This window comes from Stegodyphus dumicola, chromosome 5 (genome assembly GCF_044657685.1).
Source record: "Stegodyphus dumicola isolate Sdum_Otavi_A_Nest chromosome 5, ASM4465768v1".
Lineage (NCBI taxonomy): Eukaryota > Metazoa > Arthropoda > Arachnida > Araneae > Eresidae > Stegodyphus > Stegodyphus dumicola.
This window is the reverse complement of record NC_140772.1, coordinates 189608428-189621276: the sequence shown is the minus strand read 5'-3', so window position 1 is coordinate 189621276 and position 12849 is coordinate 189608428. Positions and strand designations below refer to the sequence as shown.

The following is a 12849-nucleotide window of genomic DNA, read 5'->3' as shown; positions in this document are numbered from 1 at the left end:
AAACAAAAACTGTGTCGAGTTGTTAAACAGCTCAGTGTATGCAGACGATTTGTATTATGGAGGGGAAAGTGTAGAGTCAGCTTTTAGTCTTTCATCAGAGGCGGTATCTATTTTGAGAGACGCGAGTTTTAATTTGAGAAAGCTAAACACTAACGTTGTATGACTTGTGGGTTCAGAAAGGGTTGTGTGAAGAAAGTAGATCTGAGAGAGATAGTAAGTTGAAAGTGTTAGGCTTGGTGTGGAACTTAAAAGAGAATGGTTTGAGAGTAGATGTTACATCATTGTTGAGTAGTTTAGAATCGTTGAGAAATAGCAAAAGATCGGTGTTAAGCACAGCAGTTAAGGTGTTTGACCCAGACGGATTTATTTCTCCATTTGTGTTGCGAATTAAGAAACAGAGGCAGGAAATATGGGAGAGAGGTTTGGATTGGGATTCAGAATTGCCAAATGAATTACGGTGCAAATGGATAAAGTGGTGCGCTGAAATTGAGGAATTAAACGCGTTGAAAATAGAGGTACTACTTTGCAGAAGTTCTAAGTAAAGTCATTCGGTTGAAATTCATATTTTCAGTGATGCGTCAGTAGTGGCATATGGAGCGGTGGCATATTTTAGATATAAGAATGAGAGAGGAGATGTATGTACGTCGTTTATAATGTCGAAGATTAGGATAGTTCCGTTAAAAAAGTTGTCCCTCCCTAGGTTGGAATTGATGGGGGCTGTAGTTGCAGTTAGGTTAGGGAAATATTTATTGAAAATGTTTCAAGATTTGGTAGGTAGATTAGTTCTGTGGACGGACTCAGAAATTTGCTTGTGGTGGATAAAGGGGTCAGCGCGTGAGTGGAAGCAGTTCATGTCGAATAGAGTTGCAGAAATACAAGACTGTGCTTCGCCTGATAAATGGAAATATTGTCCAGGGTCGGAAAACCCAGCAGATAAATTAACTCGTGGTGAAACAGCAAATGCATTGGTGAAGCATAATAATTGGTGGCATGGTCCATGACGGTTGAAAACTTCTGAAGATTAAAGCCTGAGCAGAAGTTTAAAGTAGAAACTGATACTCAAAATTGGGACCGTTTAAGCACTTATGTTCAGGTGACGGTTCCAGAAGGAGAAATTGCGTTAAACATTACCAAATTCAGCAGTCTGGAAAAATTGTTAAGAGTTACAGCTTGAGTAAAGCGGTTTGTCACCAAGCTAAGAAAACATACCTGTGAAGAAGGTCCTCTTACTGTATTGGAGATCCAAGAAGCTGAGGAGTACTGGATAAAACAAGTCCAGAGAGAGAAGTACTTTTCGGATATTCAACAACTAGAGAGGAATAAGCTAATAATACCAGATTCAAAGCTTTACAGTTTAGCACCATATCTGGACAGTAGAGGTATTTTGCGTGTTAGTGGTCGTTTGGAACAAGCAGAATTAATAGATGACGAAAAACATTCCATTATTCTGCCGAAAACGAAGTTCACCGAACTAGTGATATTTAGTGAACACATAAAAGTATTCCATTCAGGAGTCATGGCAACGTTGTCCAAAACCAGGAATAAATTTTGGCTACCTAAAGGAAGACAGTTAGTAAAGAAAGTTATTAACGCGTGCCTGGTGTGTAAAAGGTTCGCAGTGAAGCCCGCTAAACAATTAACGGGTCAGTTACCAAGAGATTGTGTAGTCTTTCACAGTTGTAGGCATCGACTTGATGGGAGGAGTAACTATTAGAGAAAAAGCGGATATCCACAAAAAAGTGTACATAGCCTTATTTACATGCACCGTCACTCGTGCTGTACACATTGAAGTGGTTTCAGATATGTCAGCAAAAAGTTTCATTTTTTCATTATGACGTTTTTTAGCAAGAAAGTGATTTATTCAGAAAATGCCAAGAATTTCCGCAGTACATGTGAAATGCTTAAAGGATTTAAAATAATCAGAGCAGAGCCAAGTGTAAGAGATTTCCTGACATCCAAAGAGGTAACGTGGAAATTCATACCTGAGCGTTCCCCATGGTGGGGAGGGTTCTGGGAGCGTTTGATGAGAAGCATCAAGGAACCTCTGAAGAAAATTTTAGGGAGAGCATTACTGACTTTCGAAGAGCTCTCTACAATATTAACTGAACTCGAGTGTGTGTTAAATAATAGACCTTTAACGTAGGACAGCAGCGAGCTGGGTGAACCTCGCCCGCTCACACCTTCACAGTTTTTATTGCCAAGACGTGATACATTTAACTTTCCCGAGCATTTCTTGGAAATCTTTAACAAGGTGTCCGACAAAGAGACTTTAACTAGGAGGAAGCTTTATTAATCTAGGCTCTTAAAATTAACACGGATCAAGTGGAAAGAGCAATATTTACTCCATCTTAGAAATGCGTATAACTTTGCTAATCCTAAAACTGAGCGGAACATTAAGATTGGAGACGTTGTGTTGATAGAAGGACCAAAACAATCCAAACTACTTTGGGACATGGATGTAATTGAAAACGTGATTATAGGAAGAGATATACATGTTCGAGCGTGCCTCGTTCGCACGCCCAAAGGACAATTCAGAAGATCGATCCAGATGTTATATCCTTTCGAGATTTAATTTAGAACTTTTGATATTATTGAGTTTTTATTATTATATTATTAATTATTATGTTCATTTATGGCTTTGATATATACTAGTGTAGATTATTCTTTTATATTATTCATTTATATACGTCGTACTATTTAGTATTAATCCATTATTAATTAATGTTAATATTGTTATGTAGGTAAGTAGGGTGTACTCTTGTTAAAGAGAACAGGTGGGGAGTGATGTAGAAAAACGAGATGGAGGGCGCTGCGCCGCCAGTATGTGTAGCTAATTAAAAGTTTCCAGCAGAGAGAGTTGAAAGTTTGATGAGAGTGGTTGAGATTAGTATAAACTAGATACTCTGTAATCTGTATATAATACTTGTACATAGTCTTCTCTTCATCAAATAGATTTACACTGGTGTGGAAAAATTAAGGACGAGACGGTTTTTTCAATATAACTTTGTACAAAAGCTTTCCAAATCAACACATTTAATACCGTGAGATCCCCAATACGTAAGGACATGAGTAATGTACGCAACACTTACTAAAAGAGAAATCAGAGGGATAAAAAGAAGCTTTATTGAAAAAGTAGCATGGAGCGCAATGCGACTGAAGGCCGAAACATCCCTGTGATGGGTGTCCAGCAAGAAACATCCGGTCTTTAATAGGAGATATGATGCCTGACTGCTAGGGGATGCCTGACTGCTAGGCAGGTTTCACAGCGTCTGCCCATGCTGAGAATGAGGGTGTCAATGAGTTGTTGAAGCATTGCTGCCCATTCGTCTTGCAGCGCCAATCGAAGCTCCGGAATCGTTACTGGTGGTAAGGTACGAGCTGCCAAGCGTCTGCCTAGAAAATCCCATACATGCTCGATGGGATTGAGATCCGGAGATCGTGCCGGCCAATCCATACGTTCAATATCCTCACTCTTTAAGAGCTGTTCGGCAGCTACAGTGCGATGATATGGTGCATTGTCGTCCATGAAAAGGAACTGCGGACCCATAGCGCCTCTAAAAAGACGCACATATGGAAGAAGAATCTCGTTACAATAACGGGTCCCGTTGACTGAACCTGCGTCGAAGATGTGAAGGTCTGTACGACTACCAAGCATGATGCCTCCCCAAACGAGAACACCGTCACCTCCATACCTGTCCCTTTCAATGATGTTCGAGGGATGATTGCGGTTTCCCCGCTCTCTCCAGATGAGTATGCGATGAGAATCGCTACTCAGACTGAATCTGCTCTCATCTGTAAAGAGTACTCGTCCCCATTCATTGTTTGTCTCTCCAATTCCGGTGTTCCCGGCACCACAGAGAACGCCTTCTCCGATGGGCAGGCGTTAGAGGTACACACCGTACAGGGCGTCGTGCAAACAGACCACCACCGTGCAGTCTTCTGGCCACGGTTAAACGCGATATCGGTCGTCCAGTCACCTGTGTCGTGTGTCTAGCGATTTCTCCCCTTCTGGCCTGTAAGGCAATACATCGGTCATCTGCGGGTGTGGTTCCTCGTGGACGACAACTACTAAACCCCCGGATAGCTGTTCCTGTAGTTTGAAATTGTCTCCAAAGTCGTGAAACGATGCTGTGAGCAATTCCGAACTCTGCAGCCACACTTGTCACACTGCGGCCTTCCTCCAACTTCCCAATGATTCGACCTCGGGTAAAAGCATCCAGATGTTGTCTAACAGATTGATTATTCGCCATTTCTCGCTGAGGCAGCAACTCGGTGTGATTTTAACTGCTATACGGCGTGCAATCTCTTTGCCAGAAATACCGATCTTACACCGACAACATGCTTTATACTACTCAGACACTCCCCCATTACGTCTACCTGCATATCTGCGCATGTGCTACCGTACATCACCTTACTTAATCTCCTGATTGGTCTTTCTGTCCGCTCTGCCTCTTCGTTCAGCTAATATGCTAATTTTTCGACTTCGTCCTTAATTTTTGCACACCAGTGTAGTTAAAGGAAAGTGTCTTTGTTTGGCCAATAGAACACAAGAACCACAGATAATAGAAGATTAAGTAAGTTATTACAACACCACGAAGGCACGTCAAGAAGGCGGGACCTTATAGTGCTAAATCCAAAGAGTTATATATTTTTGATAAATTTTGTTACAGGGCAAGTTCTGAGTTGATTTCTTTTATTTCTCACTACATATTCCGTCACTTATATTTAAGCAGCAGCGCGCAATTCTTGCATCAGTTAGCTTTCATATTATTTAATAGTGCGAACTCTCTGATTCGAATATCTGGTTATTTTTAGGTTGAAGCTTTTAATTGCTAGCTTTAGAAAAACCATGAAATAGTTTTATATATTTTGTGCTACTCAAATTATCTACTCAAAGCAAGTGGCTGACGAAAACTTTGACCTCTCAACTCAAAATCTGTAGCTGGAGAAAAAAAACCTGCCGCCCATCTTCAATAAAGTCTTCATTCTTCTTCATTTTTGCTAGTTCAAAACTAACAGAACTGATTCTCACCATTCAACTGAAAACAAGTAGCTCACTGAAACTCCTACCCTTTTCAACCAAATCTTCCCTCTTTTAACTTTTCGCCTAATTAATAATTATACAACAACGACCGCCGCAACCACGCCTCATTTCAAATTAATCAACTGGTGAATCGCAGTCTGCTACGACCTTATCCCAGCCAATAATAACTTCGTAAAATCTGAGTAGGTGCCGCACATCCTTCTTAGAAAAAGACCGCTAAACGTGCATGCATGTGAATCTTACATACCCATGTATTAGTTTCATGTAGCAGAAATTCTCTTGAGCAAAATTCCTGTTTCAGCAGAACATTTTATACAATATTATATACAGCAATAATATACGTTATAAGAGTTTTATAATGTTTAAATATATTATTTTTAAGTAATAATCAATTTATTTCTTAATTAAAACTAGATAGACTAAACTAGAAAACCAAACTAGATAATACCTCACAATATGTTATGTACTATAATAGGCAAATTAATGTAATTGGAAACAAAGTGATTTTTTCACAACTTTATGTTGGTTGCCTGCTAGCGTCAGGACTTTCAAAGCAGTGTTACCTAACTTAATGTCATCTAGATGTCTGCTTTCGACAGAATCATTGTACCATTCTTAAGTTTGATTCTATGAGAAGAGGAAGTTACTTTTGAATGCTTTTTATATATGTTTTGTATTCGTTTATTTTAGTGTATTAAAAATAAATATAATGTGTAGAAAGGGAGCAAAGATTATCGTACTTAACAGTCACATATCCATGACTCGAAGAAATATTCTTTCTGTACAACTTTTGATATGTCAAATGAAGCAAAAATGATTATTGTGGGACAAAAAATACAAATTCGGACATAAATGACTCGAAAAATATCACTTCCAGCGATGAGACTCATTTATTTGTTCATGGTTGTTCATCTAACATTGTTAGATGAAGCAAGGGTGAATCAGTAAACCTTAATATATCCAGGAAACTGTAAAATACCCTACAAAATAAGTGTTTCGGCATTTTATCACTGCAGATGTCACTGGAAGTCTAGTTCCTGTTGACGGAATAAAGAATTCATCGAACTACATATACATTTTAAAAAATAAAATTGTTTCATTCTCGGAAACCTTTGTAGGGATATTTCATCCTGACTTCGTTTCATCCCACAATTCGAAATATATCAGAAAATTCATTTTGGAAAGGAAACTTATCGTGCTAAATCGGTCTAGGGATTTGCCAGATTTAAATCCGATTGAAAGCTTGTGGTGCATTATCAAAGAACATCTCAGCAAAATGGATCGTACGACAAAAGTGCGCATGATTAAGAATACTATAAAAGTGTGGTTCTGTGCTAAAGAAGTAAAACTTATATGCACAAGACTAGTATAGTCAATGCCTAAGCGCATTCTAGAAATCTTTTCTGCTGAAGAAAGACATATTTTCTATTAATTTTATTATTACCACTGTGTATGAAGATAGGCACATAAATTATCAAACAATTAGTTTTGTTCCAATTAATTCGGACACTACAGTTTTTTTTAGCTATTTTTAATGGAATGTTACATGGAAAAAACTGGACTTGCGATGTGTTTACTCTCTCTATCTCTTGGCTATTCTCTAGATTGAATCATGGCTAGCAATGAGTACTAAAATGCTGGAATGTAAGTTTTGTTTTAAATTTCACAGTTTCTTTTAAATTAATTTATATGTTTACGTTTATTAATTTATGTTTATACATGTGATTCGGATTTCCATTTCTTAGCATTAGCACAAGTAATTCCTATTTTGTAAGTAATAAGGTTGGACTATAGCGAAATGTAAATTGTAACTGTGTAACGAAAGACGAAAAAGGTGTCTTAAACATCATTGATTTCCTTCAGATAAACTTACCACTCGGCCATGTTGAGCATCGTAGAATCTCTCAATAAGCTGAATGCAAGTACTTTTACCACATCCACTACTTCCAACGAGAGCAACTGTTTTTCCTGGCTCAATCTCCAAGTTCAAACCTTTCAAGATCTTAATATCTGGACGACTCGGATAATTGAAGCGCACCTTCTCGAAATTCACGCAACCATTCACGTTGTCCTTAGGAGAGAAAAATTCATTATGTACACATTCTGTGAATTTCTGTATTTCTTTATACATAAATATCATAAGGTATCCATGAAAGTATTCACAAGAACACTGATCATCTCAAAAGTATAACATGGAAAATTGTAGTCTCATTTACATTAACTGCGTAGTTGTCAGCCCACTATAGTTGATATTAACAATTAATTTTCTTGAAATGGATATTTCAGACAACGTATTTCATGATGTATCTATCTAAAGATCTTCGGATGCTCGCATTTGTTTAGCCAATTCATCAATGTGTTGTGGATTAGACGTGGTAGCCCGGTAATATGGTCAATCTGTGTGATTTCTTTCTTAGAATTTTTACTAAAAACATTTTACAGGCCAAAAACTTTTATACTCCCGCTAAACTCCGAAACACGAACATGTAGCCTTACGTTTCATCAAATTATTCAAAAAAATTCAATAAAGTTCCAGATATTTGAAGCAACATCAACAATATCAATGTACATTGAAAAATAAAACGCCTATTTATTATTATATTATTAAAATTATGGAAGGGAAAAAAACCGTTCGTGTTTAATTAGTAACCAATAATTAAATTAGAACTAATTATTAGGCAATAAGATTTTTAAGTTTGTCCAAGCATCAACTCGGATACTTTTAGTTTCTTCGTTCTTATTTTCCTGCTCTACTGATACACTGATATGCATTTATAAAAAAAAAAACTTGTTGCCCCCTTCGCAACTCCCTCCCCTCCCCCCAAAAAAACATCTCTTGAAGCCAAATTTTTATTGTAACTTAAACTCTTATTATGAGCGTTGTTAAAAAACATTAATCATTGCAGTCAGAACAGGAGCCTGTATCATTATAACTATGTGTGGGAACAACATCTGCATTTGTTAAATGAAGCTTTTTAAATATTAAATTTTCATCTTATCTACCCTTTTAAAGAGTATTTTCCTTACTTTTTCCTGCATTAACTTTTCAATCTTTAACTATTAAATAATAATAAGTTTTTATGTAGTACGATTAATACCTATTTATAACCAATGCATATACCTTTCAAATGATATTACTTTCATTAATTAATTCTTTATATGATAGAATTAATTATCCGCTGAATATTCTTCATGAACAATCCGAACACAAAATTAAACATGAAGAATCATCGCACGGCAGCTGGTTAGTGCAGATGATGTTGCCAGTTGCCAGAAAGAGCGAGATGGACTCTCTCTTTCTGGCAACTTTTTTAAACCTTTCCACTTCACTAAAGAAAAGGAATTCCTCAGTTCCCTCGCAGACTAAGTAATATAAAGTTTCGTGCTAATTTTAATCAGCCCAAATCGTAGGTGCGAAAAAAGTATGAAAAAAAAAAATGGTTCAGATTACAGGATATTATTACTATTTATTGTGAAATTTTGCCGTCCTAAGAAAGTACCGCCCAAGGCGGGCCGCCCTAACGCCATCACACTACGACATTGTGTTTAGTAGATATTACAAAAAATAAATATTTAGTATATTAATGGATAATTTTCAAGTAGATAAATAAACTGAATGTTCTTGTTTCTCGTTAAGAAAACCTCCTCTAAAAATGACCAGCATTACTATAGAGTAAATCAAAATGATTTCGAGAAGAAAGTGATCGTCTTGAAAGGATTTATTGTAACGAAGAAAACACCGATGTATCACTGGTGGATTTACTGCAGTGATGCAAGAATTAACTTATATTCAATATCCGCTACTACTGAAAACTTTGAGACTTCCATAAAAGCAATAAATTATAATCTAACAATTCAATTTATATTTTCGGTCGACAAAAAAAGCGATACAGAAATACTTTTGAAACCTTTCCACTTAAATACTTCCATCATTAATCTGCTTTGACATCACTGTTTAACTGCTTAAACTCCAGTGCATAATTTCAATCATGGATATCGTTTAAATATATTTAAATTCTGCTTAAAATAACAAAAAGAAAAATCTTTTCAAATTATACATTTCTTTTGAAGCATCTATCAGCAAGTAAAGTACAAATTATTTTAACGATAGTTTTATAATAATCTATTAAAAATGATCTATTCATAGATATCCTTTAAATCCTTAAATTCTGCTTAAAATAACAAAAAGAAAACGATTTTCAAATAATACATTTCTTTTGAAGCGGTCATTAGCAAATAAAGTACAAAATATTTTAACGATAATTTTATAATAATCTATTAAAAATTATTTATTAGCAGTTTTAAAATTACACGCTAGGAAGAGGATGCTTTTGGAAACATTATGTTTAAATAGTTTTTATATCCTGATATTATATATTTTAACTAAATTGATTCTTAACTAAAATATAATCAAACTATTTACCATTATTACTCCTTGCTCTGAAAATGCATCTATGCGTGGTTTGAGATCTAAGATTTTAAAAATTCTGACTGCTCCAATTCTAGCTTTCTGATAATCCGGGGCAAAGCCAAAAGTCTCTCCTAACATCATGAGGCCAACCAGAATTCCTTCTAATACTCTGCAAAATGATTTAATTACATGGTTTACCATTGAATCACATTAGAATAATCGATTATAGTTAGTTTTAGGTCCGACTTAAACGTACAATATCGTTCAAATTTATTAAATTTTTTTTTGCCTATAATAACATTATTACAAAAGTATTTCTGAAGTTAGACAATTCGTTTCTATTGCATCCTGACATTTCAGGGCAAAGTTCTAGCTATAAATTCTCAGTTGTCAGGGCGAGATATCTTTCGAAAACTCGCTTTAATAACACAGAAGAGACATCAATGCAAAATATAAAAGTTAAGCTTCTTTTTTTTTATTTCTTGGGCGAAGTAAAGAAAGTACGTAATTTGCAAAAACTTTCGGGTATCGTATTTCAAAGAAAATATCTATTTTGACCGTTCCCGAATCCATTTGGACAAATGTTTTGGTTGACATCTGTACTTACGGACCTCTTGGAGAACAATTAAATGTCATCAGAGTGACTAGAACCATCGTTTATAAGGTGGTAGGTTCAGGCTCAGCAGGGACCATTTGGTACAGCTTGTTTGCCCCCTGGTTGTGGGAACACTATATGGTTAGATTTACAAGGTTGTCTGGGAAGAATGGCCTTACCTGGCCAACACATGGAGATAAGAATAAACTTCCTACCTACATGGGTCAACACTGGGGGACAGACCCCTTGACTTGATCCCTTGACGATTTTGATTAAGCGTTGTATTTACCTAGATTTTGCGATGATCGGGGGGGGGGCTCCTCGGATCACCTCCAAAGATTAGGGCATTTAACTGTGTATGGCTTCTTTAGCTAGATCTGGGTACCCCTTCTCTTTGCTCCAATGTATTTACGGACAAAGGATGGTAAAATGAATTCAAAATGGATATTTTCGTGATGTCCTATCGGTACGTACGTACGTATATATGTATCACGCATAACTCAAAAGCGATTAGCCATAGAACATTGAAATTTTGGATATGGGATTCCTATAACATTACCCTAAGAGTCCCTACCCGGCCTTTATTTTCCAATCGTTGGTCGTAGTCATATACTTCCAGTTACAGAAGCTGTTTAAATGACAAAAATAGACATGTTTTACCAATGCCAAATTTGAAAAAAAAAAAAAAAAGTCATTTTTGATAAATAACGAAATCTAACTACATATTGTTGCCCGCGTACGGGTTCGCAATAGACTATGTATTGTTATAAAATTTATTTACAGAAACTCGACCAAAATGTCGGCAAATACTCGCTCAATTTGGCGAATTTTGGTGATTTCTCGCCCTATTAGGCGACAAAAAGTAGTTGCCAAAACCATTGCCAGCTTGGCGATATCTCATCAATTCAGCGAGATAGCCATTTACTCTGTTAAATAGATTTGCGCCTGTATTCTTTCTTACCTTTCCAAAATCATCAATATACAAAATTCGAAACAATATATAATAGCAGTTTATATATGTAGTTACTTTAACAAAAAACATTTAACACTATTTAATATCAGCGCTTTTTATTCCAAATATCTAAAAATACTTAAAATTTGTTTATTGTTGTTCTAAAAATAATATTTAATAGGCCATATGGAGAAATCATGTAGTGCCCACAGCAGGTTTTTAAAAATTTATGCAGTGTGAGTTTTAGCTTAGATTTTAATAAATTGGCTTAGATTGCTTAAAAAAATTTTAATAAATATATGTTGATTTCGAGAGTGACTGAGTGAGTTGCTTCTTCTTCAAGTCTCAAAACATTTCCGGAGAATTTTTCTAGCTGCCCTTGAAATCGATACCGTTTTATATAAAACATAGGGGCATTTTCCTCTTAACATTATATACTTTAAGTATTAAATAATTCCACTGATCTTGAGATATGAATCGAAAATAATTGCACTACGCCATTTAACACTACGAAAATTTCATAATACTTTATTAAGGAAGCCAAACTTCAAAATTTTTAAGCTAGGAAAAAATTAGCAGTTGCATTTAATTCAAATGAACAGGAACTGATAATATATATTCAAATATCTGATTACTCACTTCAAAAGATTCGAATACGAAAGTTCGCCATTAACTACAAGGATACCTCCATAATACATTCCGGCCGCATAAGCAAATGCTTGAATTGCCTGGACAAATCCATAAATCAGTCCTCTAACATGGGACTTTAATCGAGACTTTCTGGAAGATAAATAAAATAAAACTTGTAATATTTTCCAAAAAAATTCTAAAAATGGCATATTATTTTACAGTCAAATAGCAACAATCATATTTTAAAATAGTTTCATACAGTAAATTACAGAGCATTAAATGTTAGAAGAGAAGAATGGAAGTCTATTTCATCGACCTGCTTGATGACAGTAAAATGTTTCGCTAGTGTAACTTCCCGTCATCACGTAATTTTCTACCATTCTCGTTTCGAAATTGTTGGACCGTGAATGATAGATGTTCACCGAAAAGAAAAAAATACAAAATGACAGTAAGCGATAAAATATGAAAGGCACTTTTATGCGCCATTTTCACCAGTAGCAGTGGATTGTTAATCATTACCAGTTTTAAAGTAGACATGCAAAAATTCTTGTTTCTTGTATGTACTTGGAAATTACATTGTGTATTTATTTTTATGACAAGAGTTAAGCAGAAGGATGCAGAAGGATGACATCGTGGAGGACTTTTGAAAAGAAACATACTCCTCTCATTTACCTTAAAAATGGGAAACGCATGCAAATATCTACGCAGGCAGCTCGTTTTCCAAGAACCAAATTATTAGTTTTCAGCTGTTTTATCGTTCGGCCACTAATGAACTAAATGAAGTTACACTGAAAACATCGTGAGAAATATATATTTCATAACCCAGTTACGTGATACGTATGACACAAATAGCTTGAATTCGTAATGCAATGACACTTCAAAAATTAGCAGACATCTTTAGGAAGGGGGAAAACACAATATTTACGAATGGGAATTAATAATTATGAATAATAGATGGCAGTTTTATAATATTATGATCCACTCTGATTGCATTTATTCCGAGAGCTTACATATCGATAAAAATTACAGCATTGTCTTTAAATGAAATAGTTGTGACGTTTCGTCTTTTCTGCTAATAAACTATAAGGTATATTCCCCTTCCTTCTAGTATGCCTTCGTGGTCCAAAGGCACACATTCGGCGCGCATTTGAGAGGTCCAGGTCCGACTCCCGGCGAAGCATTGCTCATTTTTCGTGTTTTCTACTTCAAAAATCCTA

At 35.7% G+C, this 12849-nt stretch overlaps 1 protein-coding gene and 1 long non-coding RNA gene across 7 annotated transcripts in view; one reads left to right on the top strand and one right to left on the bottom strand.

Moving 5' to 3' along the window:
* LOC118200600 (ATP-dependent translocase ABCB1-like) overlaps positions 1–12849 on the bottom strand; it is a 137473-nt gene that overhangs the window by 16476 nt on the left and 108148 nt on the right. For 3 of the 4 annotated variants that reach the window (XM_085817490.1, XM_085817489.1, XM_085817491.1), the window contains 3 exons: positions 11642–11782; positions 9468–9624; positions 6918–7115 (listed from right to left, as the gene is read on the bottom strand). In XM_085817490.1, coding sequence (XP_085673616.1) covers positions 6918–7115; positions 9468–9624; positions 11642–11782 — 496 coding nt within the window. Of the gene's footprint in view, positions 1–6917; positions 7116–9467; positions 9625–11641; positions 11783–12849 lie in introns of those variants that run through there. The other variant, XM_085817492.1, reaches the window with a different exon arrangement.
* LOC146997368 (uncharacterized) overlaps positions 1–12849 on the top strand; it is a 369770-nt gene that overhangs the window by 327511 nt on the left and 29410 nt on the right. The gene's annotated exons all lie outside the window — the stretch shown is intronic.